Genomic DNA, 20,103 nt, shown 5'->3' with positions numbered 1-20,103 from the left:
ACCTGAATATTTAATAAAAAAAATTCTTAAGATTAAATAATAATAAATAAATAAACAATAATAAAGACACAACAGAGCCGTGTATGTCAGCGGGAAGAGCGGAGAGATAACGCCCAGGTCGAGCTGCTGATCCCCGGTTAGGTGACATAGCGGCGCCCTCTGTTGGAAAACAAGAGCTAAATGCAGTGGACGTTTTTCTTAGGTCGATTTTGGGTCATTTTAGCGTTTATTGTTCGATTAAAATGATCCAAAAGAGCTGGATAGAATCAAATATAATTAATTTGTGGAAAAAAATTATTTTGTCCTTTTTACACATTTCTATTTTAACAATTTCACAGTGTTAACTTGCAAAACAAGTCCTGTTTACTCTGATTTCTGACAGTATTCTTTTTTCTTTTTGATATTTTGGATGTTGACCCAGTTTAGCATGTACATGTTGGGCTCAGGTGTACAGCTGTTAAGTTATTCTGGTACAAATAACAAAAAAAGGATTTATTCTGTTTTACAGCACTAGTCCAAAGTTTGATTTCGCTGTTTTTTCTTCTTTTTAAAAAATTGCGCATTGTAGATTATTACTAAACTCATCCAAATAATAATAATAAAAAACATATGTGATTATTTATTATATATTGATGTAAAAACAGTCTAATTCATTTAAAAATTTGAATGTCTGAAATCAATTTAATAAGATATCAAATCATCAATCAAAGCTAGATCAATCTCAGTACACAAGTAACACTGATTAAAAGCATCTGTTTTGGCAAGTCCAGCTTTTAAGCTGAAGCACAAATACGCAATTAAACTGTCAAAAACAGTTTATTTAAAGATACAGTTTCGTTCAAATTTCACCATTTAGACTGGCGTTAGAAGTTGTGATGCTTCTTTAAAAGGTAGACATCTCATTAGCTTGAGAAGTCAGCAGTGTCCATCATTTACTTTTCCACGTTACATGAAGTAGTGAGAAATCACTTGACGAATAAGGCCAATTAGGTAAGTCCACAGTTAAAGTCCACAGAACAGGCCAATAGGTAATCCAGCAGCAGGCCAAAAGTTGTGAGCTTCAGAACCGAGGTTTCCTGTGGCGGCCTGTGTATTTTGTGTCTGCCCTTACGTCCCTGAAAAAAATAAATAATGAAATAAAGAACAGTGATATGGCTTCCTAGGACATTAGATGAACCTAATCACTGTCTGGGAAACCAACCTCTAGTGGGATGTTTAATACTTAATAAGGGGCAGTTTCCCAGACAGAATTAAACTTGAATCTTGAATTTTACAGCATTTTGGTTAGAGAATTTCAATTGAAAGGAAAATATAGTCTACAATAAGGCATTAAAGCAACCACAAGTTCACTACATGAAGTGTTTTTTTTTTCGTATTATATCTTTGATAAATCATAAAGAGAAATTGTTAGGTAAATAAATATTTACCATTGACATACATTCAGGATGCACACAGTACGAAATTTTCTATTGTGTATCAGAGGTCAATGTCAGTGCTAGAAGGCTTAATATTGCAATAATGATAAACAGACAATATCAAGTCTCCAAAAGAGCAACTTTACAAGAGATGGAGAAACAATCTTAACTTTCATTATGAAAATGAATATAAAAAGACCAAATGTAAAAAGTCATGTCATCTAAAAGTGTAAAATGGCTATAAAAAAATAAAATGGAAAAAAGATTTTTGCAGAAAAGTGCCTCCCTACTGTGAGATCTGTAACTGGTGTATTTTTGATATCTCAAACTAAACAGATAAACATTGATACATACTTTCCCTGTCTTCGCCTTCTCTCCTTCTTCTCCATGATCCAGTCTTTGCTCTTCTTTACAGACTTGCCTTTCATGTTTTTGAAGCGAGACCTTTAGTTTGATATAAAGACACAAAAATGCAACATTTATTTCACTCATCTCTTTAGACAATATGAAGCACATTTATATCCTTCATTTATCTTTTACATTTCCAGCCAACTTCTAATGTGTTTGTAGGGGGTTAATTTCAATTTATATCACCATTTTCCAGCTTTTTGTTGTAAATGCTCACTAACTGTTAAAACAGAGAAATGAAGTGAGGGATATGTTATTACACTTCTAATAATGATTTGTATGGATTAGGCACTTTAGACCATTTAAACTGCCTTGCAATTAGCATATTAAAGTTATATTACTTGTAATATTACTTGTTTTATTTATTTTATGAGTGTATACAAGTTCACAATAACAATAACAAAAATAATATACATATAGTCAGTACCACATAAAAAAACTTTTGTGTGATAAACTTCCTATTTAAATCAATGTAATTGTAATTGTCTTAATTTCGGAGCATTTCTATTGGTTCATCCACTGTGACATTTGAATGCATTATAAAGAACAACTGTTAGATCTTCATAATAAAGATTTCTGTGTAACACTTGCAATTCATAAAGAAATGGTTGAACTCTCAAGGCATGGTATTGTTCAGTGTTATCTATGTAAATGTCAGAGGGAGGAAAAACTGTCTGGATGAAGCTGCATCCAGACAAGACGACTGCCCTCTATCACTGTCGGCCTGCATCCATTCAGAACAGGGAACATCTCAACCGTGCACTGATTCATGGATAAGACCTCCAATTACAGATATGACAACATACTATATGCTATAAAATAATGCCATTATAAAAACAAAAAGATTTACAAATTAACCTGAAAAATGCCATATAACATTAAGACTATAATAAAAAAATTAAAAAAAACGGTTGAATTGAGCATTGCTGACAGAGGTAACACCTTACCTCTGTCCTGTGAACTGAACCTGATTAGGAACATTTCTGCTAGAAGTCTCGGACCCCAAACCCTGCAATAAAAGCAACACAATTATCAGAGATTACAAACATCTCCACCTGAGAAAAATCTCTGGACCATGTTCATTCTTTTTTTAACGCATACCTTTGGCAACACACCAGACTCGCCAGCAAACAGGCACAGAAAGAATCTTAGAGAAGGGAGCACAAGATAGCATGTTTGTTTTAGATATACTACAAATATATACATGTGTATTTTACTGGGTGTCGCAAAAATAAAAATATATATTGTTAGGTGCAAAGTTCATCAACTTCCGGTATTATAAAACTAAAATACAGCTCTGAAAAAAGAGATCACTTAAAAATGATGAGTTTCTTTGATTTTACCAAATTGAAAACCTCTGGAATATAATCAAGAGGAAGATGGATGATCACAAACCATCAAACCAAGCTGAACTGCTTGAATTTTTGCACCAGGAGTGGCCTAAATTATCCAAAAGCAGTGTGTAAGACTGGTGGAGGGGAACATGCCAAGATGCACAAAAACTGTGATTAAAAACCAGGGTTATTCCACCCAATTTTGATTTATGAACTCTTAAAAATGTATAAATATGAACTTGTTTTATTTGCATTATTTGAGGTCTGAAAGCTCTGCATACCCATAGCTAAATCAAAGAAACGGATTCAGAAAGTAAAGTGGTCTCTTAATTTTTTTTGCTAGAGCTGTATATATATATATATATATATATATATATATATATATATATATATATATATATATATATATATATATATATATGCATATATATATATATATGCTTATGAATCATAGTAAAACACTCACTTTTTGGCTTTGGTGCTGTTGGGGTAGTCTACCACCATACCCCCTGTGAAGCCTGCCTTCATGGCCTGGGATGTGATCAGCTCCAGCTAGAAGAAGAAATTGATTTTAACCCTAGTATTTGAAAATGAGCAATGAAACTCTTCAGGACCTTAATTCCTGCAATGGCAATGACTGCAATGGCAAATGCCCTGATTTAAAAGCCATAGTAAACACATCACTTGATGCACTACTATATTTGAAAATGTGGTATTTGCATTATTATTACTGAATTAACTACAATTAAGGCCCTAGGGAAACCAAGACATGTCCTGTGTGCTATTTACAGCTTAGAAGAGTGATCACCTGTTTTGAATCCTCAGGGTAGATCTGGAAAACGGCACGGGCTCCTCTTTGCTACAAATAAAATACATTTTAAATACAACATTAAAACAACAAAAACAAAATGATAAACTTATTCATCTGTTTTAATATTTATGCTATATGTATGCTGGAAGTCTCACCAGGGAAGAATAGAGTGAGCTAAAGAAGGTGTAGAGCCTCTTGGGGGGTATGTGGCTCTTTTTGTCTGCATTGCACAACCACTGTAGTGCAGAGATACTGTGGACAGAAAGATCAGTAATTTTTACTCAAATTTAGAAAACGTGATTCAGTTAAATTAATCAAAAATATACTGTAGAGCTCTCTTAATTGGTCGGACAGTTGAGTAATAAGAGTTTTAAAATGCACATATAAAGCAACATTATTTAAGGACTGTATTAAAATAAAATCAGCTTTAGAGTCATGCTGATGATGCACCGGCTGTAAGAGGGAGAATGAGGTCTCAGTTATTCTCACTCTGGTCCGGAGACCTCTCTGTATTCTACAGTGTATAACGTTATTCATGTGTGTATAAAATCCTGTAATATTACTCTAATGCCTCGGTCCACATGCATGTCCAGAAATCTACATGTTTGGCTGTCCATGAGGGGCGCGCTCAAAGCCTGATCTGTATTTACTGCAGTGGTGTAAATATGAATTATAATCCCCAACTGTTGGCAAAGCCCAGGAGAAAAAAGAAAAATCAATCCTCACGTAATGCCGATTTAAACAAGATGGCAAACAGCTAATTGATTAAATCCATATTTTTTAATTCAGTTGAATCAATTAATCATGAAAATCTTATTATAAAATAGTGCATATTTTGCTAAATTTGATTTTGTGTCTGTTTTATATTTACCTGATGCAGCCATCAAACGTTCCAGACCTAAAAGGCACACCTTGTCCCATGTCTCCCAAAACGAGATCTCCTTCCACCTCCCTGTCCATAGCAACATCTTACACAGAAAAAGAGCAAACTAATCAAAACTATGTTGAAATTCATATATATGTAATATCTAATTTAATTCATAATAAACCTACATTTTTGTTAATACTGTAGATTAATGTTCTTTTAAAAAAAGTTAGTATGTGATTATATTGTACTGCCCTAATTTGATACAGGGCTTTTGATTTCCCGGCAGGTAAGAAAGGCTTTGGATAAGAAAGTCTGCCAATGGCCTATATTTCTATATTCTATACATTTGCTGTGAGACTCTACTGGATTATTAAATCTGCACATTTATTAATTCACTTCCTACATATGGTACAAAAACATGATTAAAGCAATTGACTCGCTTACCCAACATGGCAGTGCTGATGTCCAAACCAACCCAGTAATGACCCTCTTCTGATAAATAATCTCCACTAAGTCCAGAGCCACAGCTAAACAAACATAAGAAACATAACACACACATCACAAATAAAAACAGCTGTAGGTTCTCTGAATTTGCGCTGTACTTTTGTTCATGTTTGTTAATAACTGTGTTCTGTTCTGTAATCAAACATGCAAATGTTCAGTGTGTTTTTAAGATGAAATATTTTTGCTGCATGTGCTGCATGTCAAAGTCTTAGAACCCACATATACAGCTCTGGAAAAAATGAAGAGACCACTTCAGTTTCTAAATCAATATCTCTATTTTGCTATTTATAGGTATATGTTTAGGTGAAATGAACATTGTTGTTTTATTCTATACACTACGGACAACATTTCTCCTAAATTCCAAAGAAAAATATTGTCATATAGAGCATTTATAATTTTTTTATACATTTTATATTTCAAAAAATGAGAAATGGCTGAAATAACAAAAAAGATGCAGAGCTTTCAGACCTCAAATAATGCAAAGAAACAAGTTCATATTCATAAAGTTTTAAGAGTTCAGAAATCAACATTTGGTGGAATAACCCTGGTTTTTAACTACAGTTTTCATGAATCTTGGCATGATCCCCTTCACCAGTCTTACACACTGCTTTTGGATAACTTTATGCCACTCCTGGTGCAATAATTCAAGCAGTTCAGCTTAGTTTCATGGTTATTATCCGTTTTCCTCTTGATTATATTTCAGATGTTTTCAATTAGGTAAAATAAGAAAAAAACACATTAATTTTAAGTGGTCTCTTATTTTTTTCCCAAAGCTGTATATCAAGATCAAACATGGCTTAGCCTGTGTACATTTCATTTTTACCCAAACTACTTATATAATTTATTTTTCCTGTGTACAATAAACACTTACCCTACATCCAGCAAATAACATGGCTTGTCTTCTGGTAAGTTCAGCAACTCCACTGCTCTCTCTGACATCTGAGTCTGGATCTCAATGATTCGGGAGCTTCACAGAATGCAAGAGGTCACAGAGTATGTTAAACTTTGAAATTACCATATTTTCTAACCATTACTATACGAACAGAGTGAATCGTTGTGATTATTTAAGACACTTACTTCTGAGAGTACTTCTTCGCCTCTTCCTCATTGTAGAACTGCAAATATAACAACAGAACCAGTATTAACTAACCCTACACTGCACATTTCTTACAGTCTATTCTCTCAACACACCTGATTTAATTTATCATTTAATTAGCAAGTCATTACAGAGCTGCAGTGGGTTTTTATAGCAGGGACACCACTTATCTGCAGGAAAGGAGGCTACGGGACCTGCACGGGCAAACCCTGATATCTTATGCCGACCTTCCACCTAACGTTTTTCAAGCGATTTTACTGTTGCAGAGAAATTTCCAGAGTCGGGATAAAATCAAGAGTCTTGCTAGAGACGAGTTGCGGTCATCTTATCTCCATCGTTCAGTGTAAGGTGGTGAGGATTGAAGGTTAAAGTCAGTCTTTTTCTTGTCCTGCGTTCAGATAAATGAACCATGTTTAATATTATCGTAAGTCTTGAGACTTGGCTCACGCAAATAGAGACATGACCAACGTCAACAGCCAATAGGTGAGCTACGGGAAGCCGCAAGGCAAGAATATTTTACGTGACTGTTTACAAACATTTTTTTTAAATAACAAATTTTGCTCTTAATATAACTTATATGGTTCTTACTTTAATATGTACAGTACTTTAAACACCTTTTAAACAGGTTTCACTTCAAAGGCATTATATTTTGTACTACTTCGTCTGATTGTGCAGTGTTATTTTTGATACAAACAAGTTTAATAAATTCTCCTTTTGCAAGAATTATGTTCTTTATTGCATTAATTCTATCTTAAACAAAGGCAAATGTATGGCAGTGAAACTGGGATTCTTTGCTATACAGTGTTGTAGCAAAAAAAGAGGGGGGAGAAGCTTACAAGCAGAGTTGAACACAAAATGTATTCTATTTAAAAAAATTCAAACTAACAGTGTGGCAGAAAAATAAATTGTTGATGGGAACAAAAGTTGTAAATCTCTGATAAATCACAATATTGATATATAAACATTTTATAAACAATTTGTAACTGACCGTACAGTATTAAATGTAAACTCCACCAGAAGCATGATGGGAAATAATCTCAGAAAGAATCTAGCTGCAGTCTTGCTATTAGTGACCCCCAGTCAAAATGTCTGTGACTTATCTTTAGATGTGAGAGAATGTCAGACTTTAGTCTGTTAAAAGTATTTTTTAGAGTTTTTTAAAGTCGTCTATTGTAAGGAAAGCATGATGCTACGTCATCTATAGCAGTGTTCCCCAAACCTGGTGCTGCCCTGCATTTCTTACTTTCCAATCTCTCAACACACCTGATTCAATTTATCATTTAATTAGCAAGTCCTTACACAGCTTCGGTGGGTTTTTATAGCATGGAAACCACTCAAATCTGCAGGAAAGGAGGCTACAGGACCAGGACTGGCAAACGCTGATCTCTGCTCTGAGATTATTCACTATGCAGTTTATCTCAGTTTAGCCAGATCATTTAAGCCCACAGTATAGCCAGTTAGGTTAAACAACAGAGAAGCTGGGGACATTTCTACAGGATATAGTATGGTTCCTAACTTTGGGCATAACTTACTTTGGCTGAGAAATCCTGTTTTGAAAAAAGAACCCCTGTGCTGGTAACTTTTCTGATCAACAAAATGACACAAGAATCTCTAATGTAGAATTTATTTATAGCTTTAAATTATAGCTTGTCTCTAAGATTATACTATAGAACTGTTTTTACTTACTGATAGACAGGCAAGCAGGCAGAAATGTAGATAGGTACTTAGACAAACAGACAGACAGATAAAAAGACTAATAATATTGTAGCCTGGTTTGCCTGTTAGCCACACAGCTAGGTCAGCTAGCGTTAACAGTTGTGAAGCTTCTTCCACTCACCACCTCCGGAGGAGCCTTGTGCTCTGGCCTGCGACAACTCGAGGACATGACGATTCTGTATGAAGCTGAGCTACTAAACCAAACTAGTAAAGAACAGAAACCAGACTGCAGTTATTAATCTAAAACCAGCTACAGCTAACCACAACAACACTGCAGCTCACTGCACAGCCACATGGCCCACCAACATGACGTCACTCTTAGGGGACGAGACGAAGAATGTCCTTAAAGAAACAGCGGCGCTCTTTTAAGACTTCTAACTCAAGTCCATTAAATATATTTTTAGTGCATGGAGTAATTATTAAAAAATAATAATATTAATTGTCATATATACTGGGGACCCATATTTCTTCTAATCTTAGTAATAAAGTAATATAATACAGATTAATCTAAAAAAACTAGAAATAAATAAGCATTAGTAAAATACAGATTAATAAGAGAAGCATACTAATAAAAAAGATAAATAAAATGCAAATAATATATATATACACATAGAGCATGATTTGTTAAGAAAAAAAATATTTTAGACTACTTAGGGATTCCTGTGGTTAGCTTATATCCATCAAAAAAAAGAACCACTGCTTGTCATGATTGCCTTGTTATGCAGCTGCATAATATTGCCCTGAGACACTGTTTCAGTGGGAAAATGAAAAAAGCCAACATAATAATAACAACAATAACAACAACAACAACATTAATAATAATAATAATAATAATAATAATAATAATAATAATAATAATAATAATAATAATAATAATAAACACGTTAAAAGTACAGCGCAAAAATAGAACAAGTGCTTTGTTGCTTGAAAACAACATCATGCCATAGGGGGTTAAATTAAACATAAATATTTAATTATTAATATTAATAAAAATATATGGTTTTTTTTATCTAAGTCTTCTACTTCCTCTCAGCCGCGCTCTGATTGGTTGACGCTCCCGTTGTCGGAAGTTGTCCTCTGCTGTAATGGCGGAGGTCAGCCGTCGGCTGGGAGCCGGTCTCCAGAAACTCTCCTCGGCGAGAACTCCTCATGTCCTGTCGGCGACTTACCGCCCGCCCGCTGCCTCCGCCGGACCCTGCTGTAGCGGGGGAGCAGCGCCGGAGATCCGGGGAGAGCGGGGGGAGCGCGGCTCAGAGGAGCGGAGGGCAGGGCGGGTCAAGCTGGAGGATTTACCCGGGACAAACAGCGCCGGTTCCGGACTGCGGTATGAGCCACTGCGCCTTATCCCACAGCCCTGTTTAACCCCTGATTCAGTGCTGCTAGACTCCGAACTGGCCTCTATAGTAGGTGTCATTGGGCAGCTGCCTCTTGTAGGCTCTTTTTCACGCAGCTCTAGTAACTACAGGATGGCTTGTTGGGTAAACAGAAGTAGTGTCCTGTTGACAACAGGCTCCTCCAGAATGCAGAACGCTGGGCATTTCCACAGAGCCTACTGCACACTCCTTCTCCTGACCCACAGACAACCAAAACACCTCCCCGTAGTCACCATAACTCAGGCCTGCAGCTGGAGCAGCAACCAAAGCTCTGACGAAGCCTTTCACAGGAGCAAGACGGCGTACTACGACATCCTCCAGGTGTCACCTAATGCCACCCAGGCTCAGATCAAGACGGCCTACTACAAGCAGTCCTTCCTCTACCACCCAGACAAGAACCCAGGCAGGGAGGAGGCCACATACCGCTTCGCCCAGATTAGTGAGGCGTACAGCATCCTGGGCAGTGTGGGCCTCAGAAAGAAGTACGACCGTGGCATCCTGAGCTCTGCAGACATCCAGGGTGCAGGAAGACCCTCCGGCAAAGACACCTCAGCCTCTTCTCGCTTCTCAGGCCCACAGCAGAAGGGGCAGCGGCGCTCGCAGAAGCCCTCCACTATGACCGTGGGAGGAAAGCCGGTGTTCAACTTCGATGCCTTCTTCCAGGCGCACTACGGCGAGCAACTGCAGAGGGAGCAGGCCATGCGCCAGTGGAGGCAACAGTCTGAGCAAAGGAAAAAAGATGAGTTGGCGAACAGGAAGCTTGGAAGGTTCATGGAAATGGCGGTTGGCATGCTCTTGGCTATGGGGGTCCTAGTGGTGTTTAGCTTGAGGTCTTAAGGTGGTGCTTGGTGCCCACATAAGAAAGAGGGCACCACTCTCTACTTTATAGAGTTGAGAATCTTTATGTCAGTGGGGCCTGATTGTGGTCCAGAAAGGCCAGAATAGAGATGGCACAATATTGTTTTTCCAATACTGATACTGAAATCCTGGGTGTTGTCAGATGTCTGATACCAATCCACTATTTCTTCTTGAAAAATTCGTTCAGAATTCATATGCATTGAGACAATAGTTCTAAAACAATCTCAAGGCCACCTGATCCACCTAATTAATCAAGTGCCAGAATCACTAGATCTCCCAGGACCAGAGCTAGGTTCCCCTGCCATACTGACAAACCATTGAATATATGAGCACAGCTCATCAGCCAAAAGAGAAATGTGGTTGTAAAATCTGTTAATGATTAAAGATTATTTAAGAGACTTGTATCAGGGAGCTTAAATGAGCCCAGCAGCCTTTGGAACTGCATCACACCCATGTAGTTCTTCTTTAAAAGGTGAATTCCACTTGTTTTACCAGAGGTTCTCACTAATTCAGTCTTTTGAGATGTAAACAATTTCAATTAAATTGGTTAACTGAAATGATTCACTGCTATGAAACCTACTTACTTAGATTTCTTTACAGTGGTGGTGAATGGAGGGTTTGTCTGACTACAGAACAAGTATAACCTATATTTTTACTATTAAAACCCACTAGTGAAACTACATATGTCTTCTGAATTTTATATGTAATAAGAATAATGGTTAAAAAAGAAACTGAGAAGATGCTGAGAAGTGTTATATGGCACAGTTTTCTATGGTTTATTCTAAAAACAGCTTATCAAAAAGTATTGTTTTGGAAAACAGTGTCTTGGGCATCAGACATTAATAACATTTAATGTAATGTTCGTTTTTGATCAAGCTTTTAGAGGCATTAGACTCTTCAGAAATCTCCCTTAAATCACCCCACTGTAAACAATTCTTACTGTGAACTGGTTCTCTTCAGGAAAGCATTTCAGATCAAATCTCTTCAAATGAGAATTATATCATGCATCTTATTTAATTGGAGGAATTCCCATTTGAAGTATAACTAAATTAATTTACCAGGTGCTAAAAGTAACAGAGATAAGAAGGGAAAATGCTGAAGTATTTTTTTATCCCTTTGAGGTCCATCACTGCACCTTCTAATGCCTCCTTTTTCCCTGTTCTTTAATGTCAGGACCACCATAGAACAGGTATTAATTGTGGGATGGTGAATCATTCTCAACACTGCATTGACACTGACATGATGGTAGTGTGTTACTAGTGTGTATTGCACTAGTAGTGCTGCTGGAGTTTTTAAACACTGTTTACTCATTGTCCACTCTATTAGACACTTCTACCTAACGGATCCACCTTGTAGATGACAAGGTGGTGGGCTTTTTCGCAGTCCAGCAGTGACACTTAGATGTTTAAAACTCCAGCAGCACGGCTGGGTCTGATCTGCTTGTACCAGGAGAACACACACTGACAACCACAACCACCATGCCAATGGCGTTGATGCAGTGCTGAGAATTTCACATCTTCTAAATAGTAGCTGTTCTGTGGGGTCTAAAGAACAAGGAGAAAGGAGGATGCAGAGAAACAAAAGAACAATAGTCTGTAATTATAGAACTACCAAGTGCTCTTATGAGCTGCAATAAATAAATGTAAGATGAGGCTTTTTCTTTGTGCTGGTGCATTGATTGACTTCAACTCCATTAGTGCTCTGAGTGCAAATGTATTTTAGTCTTCTGTATGTAATTTAAGATACAGTATATTTAAGACTGATGTGGATATCCTGTTTAAATATCTCCCTTTAAAATGTAGTCCTGCTGTAAAAGACTATTTTAGACCCACATTTGCGCAGTTTGCACATTAATCTGAATACCTGTATAATATTCATCTGTTAAAAGTACTGGTTTGTACGTACTGTAAGGTACTGTTTTAGAATCACGTCACCTGTGTCTAGGCCAGTCGCACACTACCATGTTTCTAGTATTGTAGAATAAATTGTACATTATATCACTTAAAGCTAACTATGCGACCTGGTCTAGCACAGATCAGCAAAGCAGAATGTGCCTTCTCAGGTTTGTTAAAATCTTGTTTTTGTCATGGTAAGATTCAGATATTTAATTTTAGAAATAAAGTGTATATGTATGACAATAAACTCCCTGACGGTTCACTTGGAAGCAGAGCAGAGAAGATGTGTATGTGAGATGAGAAACCTGACACTGTGTTTTTTTGTTTTTGGCATCTGTTATTACTCAAATGGTCACGAGAGGGCACTGGTGTGGCATCAAGAAAAGACAGTTAGAAGAAGGGAGGCCCAGTCAGGTCTTGGGAGGGAAGTTTATGAAGGATCTTGAAGACAAACAACAAGATGTTAACAAGGATGGTTTTAAAAACTTAAATAAATGTATCTAATTATTTTATGGACACCTGTTTTCTTAAATTTTCTCTAAGTAATGTAGAAAAAAGCTATTTAAAGGACTAAAAAAAAGTTGTACTTTTCCTTTTAGGGATGCACCGATATTGCACATGCGTATATCTGCCGATGCTAATGGTGAGAAACTAGTTACCCCGGTATAATAATAATAATAGTTCTGCCAGTGTTGCTTGGTCCTTTTAAGGCATACAATAAATAAGTCAGCAAGTAACGGTGTGAATTATGGGACTTATCGGCTGATTCCGATGTTTTTAACAAAAATAAATTAGTGCATCCCCATTCCTTGTTGTTATGTTACAGAGTCAACTTAAATGAAATATAACTGCAGTGAATTTTATACAGTATTTTCCACCTTTGGTGTTAGCAAGGAAAATCACCTGGACCTAACTGAATCTGCCTTGTACTGAGAAGCTTCAAGATTCCAACATAACTTACGAAGTGGAATTTCACATCTGGTTGAAAATCTCCTCAGTTTTAAAGTCATATAAGTTGATGCGAAAAATTGGGATTTAATGTTCAGATTAATGTGACTTTCAAAAGAAGGAAATTCTTTTTATTGCATTTATTGCATCTAAAAATATCAAATTGGTTATTTAAAATAGTCAAAATATACTTCCAGATGCCTCATTCATTTTTTTTTAGATATTTTTTAAAAGGTTCAAGGCCTAAAATATTTTGCCCCATTTGTTGTGGTGATGGAGACATACCTTCAGGCTTGTTGTTAGCCAAATAATCCCCAAACATTTTTTTCCTGATCTTAAAAAATTTACTATTATTAACATTTCGTATAACAGTAAAGATATGTGTAGGGTTACTGATTTGTATAGTAAATAAACTGGCTATATTTGTTATGTAGTCATTGTTTACCACCACTGAAAAAATATTTAAATTAGTCAGTTTCAATGTTTTGTTTCTCAATTCAATTCTGGCTTACTTTTTTTTACACCAAGGATAATTTAACCCAGTTCTGTGGCATTCATCTTTAAACAGTCCTTTAAAGAGTGTTAAACAATATTTTATTTAACATTGAAAAAAAAACTTTACATTTGTGAGCTTGTTCACAGATTTTATTCACAGAAATATAAAGTAGTATGTCAAGTACATCACTTTGTACAAAATTGACTTTTTAAAACTGTTGGCCAGCAAAAAAGAAAGAAAATAAAAATAAAAAAAACAAGGGTTACAAAAAAAAGATATTGACACAATAAAAAATAACAGTTATGGATGTGAAACATCTGTGACAAAGAAACTCTATGGGACTTTATTTCTTTATTTCTCTAAAGCTTGGGATGGTGAAAATACACAAATAAAAACCTCTGTAGGAAAATGATATTTACAATGGCTGAACAATAAATTATGTTTCAAAAAAATACAATTCAGATTGGCACATGTACCACCTGCCCTTCTCTCCCAGTCTGCCTAGTTAGTGTTCCTTTTACTAAACTGTGTTCGTGTGGAAGAGTGCGTGAGGCCTACGAGGCCAGCCGTGTATGTTGTAAATATTGAAGGGATTAAGAAAAAAATCCCACGCAGACCTCAGTCAAAAAGCTTAGTCAAAACCGCACAGTTAAAAACTGTTCAACAGAGCAGTCAGTGCTCCACATCCCATTATTAACTGGCTCCTGCTGTTATTCTTTTTCTATTACAGCTACACTTTCTTTACAGCATTATACATTATTATGATCTCCTTAAGCATGAAGAAATTAGTTGTGTGTATCTGTGAGTCTAGACACACATGTATATACAATGTGATAAATAAAAAGTTTTGATATGGTATCAAATAAAAGGCAAATCACAATTTAAAGCCCCAGGAAACAAAAATCTGTGTTTTTAAATGAGCCCTAGAATGTCAACCTGCATTTATCCTGGTAAATGACAAACCATGAATGTCTGAACGCTGCAGTTGCTCCTTCAAAAAAACATCCAGTAGAACCAAAACATACGTAAGTGTAAAACGGACCAATTACAAAATCCCAAAACTATTACATCACAGTCTTAACTCATTATATTTACACATCTTTTTCTTTTTTATTATTTTTATTATTTTACATATATTTACCGTTTATATGAACCCCACAGCCTAGAGAAACCCTCTCAATGCTAAACACAGCAGCTCATGAGAATATAGAAGCAATGCTAAAAAAAGGCAAAAAGCCCTTAGAAAAAAGAGCTGTAAAAGCTGACCAAAGCTAACTAACAGGGTAAAGAGCTAGCTAGCCCTGCCATACCTACAGCGAGCTGTTTATCTAGCTAGCTAACTTTACACCACGCCAACTGGATGCCAAGAAGACAGAAACACTGTCTACTAATCAGTCCACAATCTGGTAAAACTAGAAAATAATCAAAAAACCTTCTTATTACAGTGTTAAGCTAGGCTAGGTTAAGCTAGACTATGCTGTATGGCTACTGTGAACTTTCACTGTGTCATAAAGCAGCTAAGCTAGCTATAGTTAGCCAGCTACTAAAAAGTAACGTTATTTTTTGTCTTTCATAAAAGGTAAATTCAGCACATTTCCTTTTGAGGTAAAATAACTTGAAGCTTTTCTGGGTTCAAATAAATTGTGAAATGTCCTTTACAACACTTAGTTAATCTAGCTAGAATTGCAAAGATTTTTTGATGTTAGCTTAGCTAGCTAAGCAATAACATACTACTAGAATCCCATCGGCTAGAGAGCTAGCTAACATAATCTAGCGGTTTTGTTTTATTTTAAGCTCGTTTCCTTCTAAATACAGCTCTGGAAACAATTAAGAGACCACTTCAGTTTCTGAGTCAGTTTCTCTGATTTTGCTATTTATAGGTTTATGTTTGAGTAAAATGAACATTGTTGTTTTATTCTATAAACTACAACAACATTTTAGAGGTTTTTGATTTGATAACATCAAAGAAACTCATCATTTCTAAGTGGTCTCTTTTTTCAGAGCTGTATATACCTAATTTACCTTTTTAAATATAACTTCAACATTTATAACACAATTTATTATATTTACACTGTGTTCCCTGGGACTTTAAGGCAGCAAAGTATTCGTTTTAAAGTAGATGACAGACTGTAGAATTCTTGATACACTATATGTCCAAATGTTTGTGGACACCCCTTCTAATCAATAAATGCATTCATCTACATTTATTTGCATCCATTACTGACACACATTGTCTAATCCCTGTAGAGACATATTGCCAAAAAAATAAACCTACTGGATCCATGGGGAATGTTGGTGTTCCACTAAAACTTTTGGGACGAGTTGAGAAGATGAGGATAGTGTGGGGAGCTGATCATCCAACATCCTGCCCTCATTTGTTGCTGAATGTTGCTAAATCGAATCATTCCAGCAGTGCCCTTAAATCACCCTTTGACACTCTTTATTCTGAAAGAAACAATGAATGAACCAGTGTCACAAACCTTTATCCATATAGTGTATAACAACTGGAACTTTCTGTGAAAAGAAACTATTAGGACTGTGCATCTGAATCTTCTGCCAACAAACGTAAATCAAAAACAGCACGTGTTGGTACTGACTGATATAGTGCAAAAAAGTGTAGCTGATCTGTAGTGCATTTTACTGACCACCCAGAACCCTCATTTGTTAAAGAATGAACCTCTCTTTGTTGCTCTAGTTAATTGCAAACATTTGCTTCTGGAGGCTGACCTCGTTCACCCTGGCTGTCGCCATGTCCAAGTTATGGGAAGCTATCTCCACAAATCCCAAGAGACAATAAGGGGGGGAGGGGATATCCGGAACGTTCTATCAACAGCTTCACAAACATAAGTGGACACACTCGGGGGATATCGATTCAGCTGGGGAGCTTTCGACTTTTTTTGATCAGTTAGTGGGCCAGAGGACGGCGGGGGTGGGAGAAAAAGGCAGAGCGAGGGGGCATCTGCAGGAAACGGCTTGATGAAGGTTAACCGCTGTCAGATGTCTCGCCACGACAGCTTCCTCTCCGGAAAGGAAAAGCCCCATATCAAAACGTCCCGCTTTGCCGATGAGCGGAGAAAACAGAAAGAAAAGTATTCAGTGAGTCCTTCACGCATGCACTGCAGGGTCCTTTGGAGTGGCTGGACCGCAAACAACAATTACCTCTTGCTTTTAGGGATTTGCGGCACTTAAAAATATCTTACGTCAGAAATACTCTACGCAAAAAAAAAACATAACAGGCAGAAATATAAGATCCTTTCCTGAAGAAGCCTGTCATCCATGTGTCCTCATCAGAAAATTAGATAATGTCCTCCCTTTAGGGCAAAGGTCAGCAGCCCTGGTCCTGGAGTACCTATGCTCCAGCACACCCACTTTAACTTGTAATTTAGCTAGAGGGATAAAACTAAAAAAAGAACAAAAAAAGGTAATGCCTTCAGATGTTTTTTTTTAAACATGATAAAGGGTTATATCAATGTTTAATAAAGTATGTGCTTACATATTTTAAAATTGAAAATTCACTGGATTTCAAATATATAAAACTGTCTATATTCCACTGTGGCATAACTGTATTTACAAGTGTGTACTGAGTATTTAAAAATAATAATAATAATTAGAAAAGTGCACTTCTGGAGGAAATTCTCAGCATTCACTGGTATCATCAAGTTGTTGCTAGATTGTTGTGATGGTATTCAAGGTGCTTGCAAGGGTGTTGTTATCAATTGATTTATATGCGATTCTGGAGAGTTAATAGGTTGATAAGTGTTTACGAATGTGCAAGGCTACATGCTGGACAGTAGGTAAGAAGTTATTATTCAGTGTTTGGTAGATATATAGTTATATGGGTGGTTTCAAAGATATGCTGGTTTACAGCTAGGGTGTTGCTTGATTGTTTTCTTTTACATTTTAGATGGTTGCTTTAGAATGTTATTGCATTTTTGAGTCACATGCATGTGGGTTGGTTCAGGAAGTATCCTGTTTTGTTGCAAGGGTGTTGCCAGACTGTTGTTAGGATATTCCAGGTGGTTCCAGGGGTGTTGCTTGCTGGTTTCTTTGATATTCTATCTAGGTGGACACAAGAGTGTTGCTAGTTGGTACATATGATGTCATTTTAAGGATATTTTTTGGGATCTGCAAAAGTTTTGCTAAGCTGGTTTGGTTCATGTGGTGCTAACTGAAACATTGTTAGCATGGTATTTTTTTGGTTTCTAAATACGTGTTCTACTAGGTTATTGCTCTGTGGTTCCAATGGTATCCCTGGTAGTGTTTTTGGTGTACTTGTATCATGGTGATAAACCTATGCATTTTGAGTGGTTGTGAGATTTCAGAATGCATTATTTCCTATAGTGACCTGAATAGCTGGTGGGTGGAGTTAGGAAGGAAATCAACAAAACATGAAAGGAAAGGGGGACCTCCAGGACCAAGGTGAAGAGCCATTCCACAAGGATGACAGCCTATATTGGGTTGGCTGGACTTTCAGTAAAAAGAGTACTGGTTCTCCACTGCTCTGGTCCTCCGTGTGCCGTCTCCATCGTGGTACTCCTCTGCTCCAGCAGCAGGGGGCTCCAGCAGCCTCTCGGCACTGTTGCTCCGGCTGTGGAGGCCTATGCCTCCTGTTGGCTGGGCTGTGGGAGACGAAGAGGAGCTTGAGGAAAGCGGGCCGTCAGACGAGGGGGCCGCCGGAGACTGCGGGATGCCGGGGAGATGGTGGTGGTTCGGCTGGGCCACTTCTGTCCGGCAGCTGGGTGGCTCGCGTAGAGGAGCAGGAATGTGGGGAACATCTGCAAGGCAAAAAGAAAAGAAAAATCTGACAATTGTGGCTAACATGAAATGGAAGCTAGTGCAATGGACTAGTTACCCCATGCTAACTGAATTTGCTTATGTTTTCTGACACTACATGACAGTTGCTACACAATATGTCCAAATGTGTGTGCAATGCCCTTTACATTAATGTGCACACACAAAGCTGGTCTAATGCCTGTAGGAAAATATTGCCAAATGGGGCAAATTTGGGAGTTGGTGTTTATGAGGTTCCCTGTAGTACTGTAGTCATTAGGAAATACTTTGAGGGTTTGCCAAATTTTAGTTACTTTGGTGCTATTATATGGTTATAATGCTTGAGGTTGTTGCAAAGGTGTTTATAGGTGGTTACTAAGTTATTCCAAGAATGTTACCATGGCATATGTTTTGGTTGCTAGTGCTCTACTAGATTACTGCTCTACGGTTCCAATGGTGTTTTAAGTGTACTTGTTTTGTGGTGACAAACATACAAATTTCATATTATCGCGAGATTACACATTGCATTGTTTTTTTATAGTGACCTGATTAGCTGGTGGGTGAAGTTAGCAAGGAAAGTAACAAAATATGTAGGAAAAGGAACCAAGGTGAGGAGCCATTCTGCAAGAATGACAGCTCAATTTTGGTTGGCTGAACTTTTCAGTAAAAATAGTACTGGTTTGTGGACACCCCTTCTAATTAATGCATTTAGCAATGTTATTTAGGACCCATTGCTGACACAGATGTGGAAATGCACACACACATAGCTGGTCTAGTGCTTAAAGTAAAATGGGAGTCTCTTGTCTTGTCTGAATGCAACCAAATCCTTACAACAATGCCTCTAATAAATCGAGTAGATTGCCTTCTGAATGCCCTGAACCATAGACAGGTCTCTACTCCAACAAGAGCAGGATACATTCTTTTTTAATACTGCTTTTTCCACCAAATCTTCCTTTTAGTGTCTACAGTGTGCAAAAAATTAATTAACCGACATGCTCGCTTTAATATGGTTAGTATCTTAATGAAGCATGTACCAACAAAAAAAAACTGCATAAAAAAACACACACATCTCTGAATATATGCATCTGTGTGTGTGTGTAAAGGTGTGTGCCGGTGCATGCCGAGGCCCGTGGGAGAACAGAGAGGCTCTGTGCTGCCTCTGAGGCTGGGCAGTAGAGAAGGAAGGGGGGCTTCAGGAGCAAAATCGCCCCCATCGCCCCATCCCAATGGAGCGCATTCATCCGCTGTGGCCAGCCTGGCATGGAGACGGGAGAAAGCGGTAAGAGAACGAACGAGGGAGGGATGGAGGGAGGTAGTTTTCACAGGTTCACTGAGTTTCTGTTGCCTGTGACATCCGTCAATACACACAAACACACACTAATAGAGCACACTCGGCAGCCCTCTGTGTGCCCATCACACTACACCACCTTTCTCCCTTCCTCTTCCTCCCTCTCTCTCTCTCTCTCTCTCTCTCTCTCTCCCTTATCACTCAGCCTCCCTTGTTTGATTGTTTGTCTATTTTTTGTCTTCATGTATTACTGGTAGTGGTGTGTCTTCAACTAAGGCTGAGCAGTTGATGGGAAAAGCAGTGCAGCAGAAAAACAGCCAGCT

At 37.4% G+C, this 20,103-nt stretch overlaps 3 protein-coding genes across 4 annotated transcripts in view; 1 reads left to right on the top strand and 2 right to left on the bottom strand.

The window, feature by feature from the left end:
• Positions 1-797: 797 nt before the first annotated feature.
• bud23 (BUD23 rRNA methyltransferase and ribosome maturation factor) lies at positions 798-8,474 on the bottom strand. Its single transcript, XM_007258406.4, has 12 exons — positions 8,274-8,474; positions 6,418-6,455; positions 6,212-6,307; positions 5,281-5,363; positions 4,840-4,936; positions 4,124-4,220; positions 3,966-4,016; positions 3,624-3,709; positions 2,925-2,970; positions 2,771-2,832; positions 1,770-1,859; positions 798-1,115 (listed from the first exon to the last, which is right to left on the bottom strand). Exons 1-12 carry the CDS (start codon positions 8,319-8,321, stop codon positions 1,061-1,063), a joined length of 849 nt encoding a protein of 282 aa, XP_007258468.2. The 5' UTR covers positions 8,322-8,474; the 3' UTR covers positions 798-1,060.
• A 734-nt stretch (positions 8,475-9,208) lies between these two features.
• On the top strand, positions 9,209-12,796 carry dnajc30b (DnaJ (Hsp40) homolog, subfamily C, member 30b). The gene has a single exon (XM_007258408.4). It carries the CDS (start codon positions 9,238-9,240, stop codon positions 10,360-10,362), a length of 1,125 nt encoding a protein of 374 aa, XP_007258470.2. The 5' UTR covers positions 9,209-9,237; the 3' UTR covers positions 10,363-12,796.
• An 888-nt stretch (positions 12,797-13,684) lies between these two features.
• LOC103023327 (SH2B adapter protein 2) overlaps positions 13,685-20,103 on the bottom strand; it is a 39,262-nt gene continuing 32,843 nt past the window's right edge. For both annotated transcript variants that reach the window (XM_022662625.2, XM_007258407.4), the window contains exon 9: positions 13,685-18,497. In XM_022662625.2, coding sequence (XP_022518346.1) covers positions 18,193-18,497 — 305 coding nt within the window. In that variant the 3' untranslated portion in view covers positions 13,685-18,192. The remainder of the gene's footprint in view (positions 18,498-20,103) is intronic.

This window comes from Astyanax mexicanus, chromosome 4 (genome assembly GCF_023375975.1).
Source record: "Astyanax mexicanus isolate ESR-SI-001 chromosome 4, AstMex3_surface, whole genome shotgun sequence".
NCBI lineage: Eukaryota > Metazoa > Chordata > Actinopteri > Characiformes > Acestrorhamphidae > Astyanax > Astyanax mexicanus.
The sequence above is the reverse complement of the archived record's forward strand: the minus strand, read 5'-3'. Positions and strand labels throughout refer to the sequence as shown.

Coding starts and splice junctions, on each gene's coding strand:
- bud23 (XM_007258406.4), bottom strand. CDS start 8,321: ATGTCCTCGAGTTGTCGCAGGCCAGAGCACAAGGCTCCTCCGGAGGTG. Junction 6,456..8,273: donor ACAAGGCTCCTCCGGAGGTG/GTGAGTGGAAGA, acceptor TTATATTTGCAG/TTCTACAATGAGGAAGAGGC. Junction 1,116..1,769: donor AGAAGGCGAAGACAGGGAAA/GTATGTATCAAT, acceptor TATTTTTTTCAG/GGACGTAAGGGCAGACACAA.
- dnajc30b (XM_007258408.4), top strand. CDS start 9,238: ATGGCGGAGGTCAGCCGTCGGCTGGGAGCCGGTCTCCAGAAACTCTCC.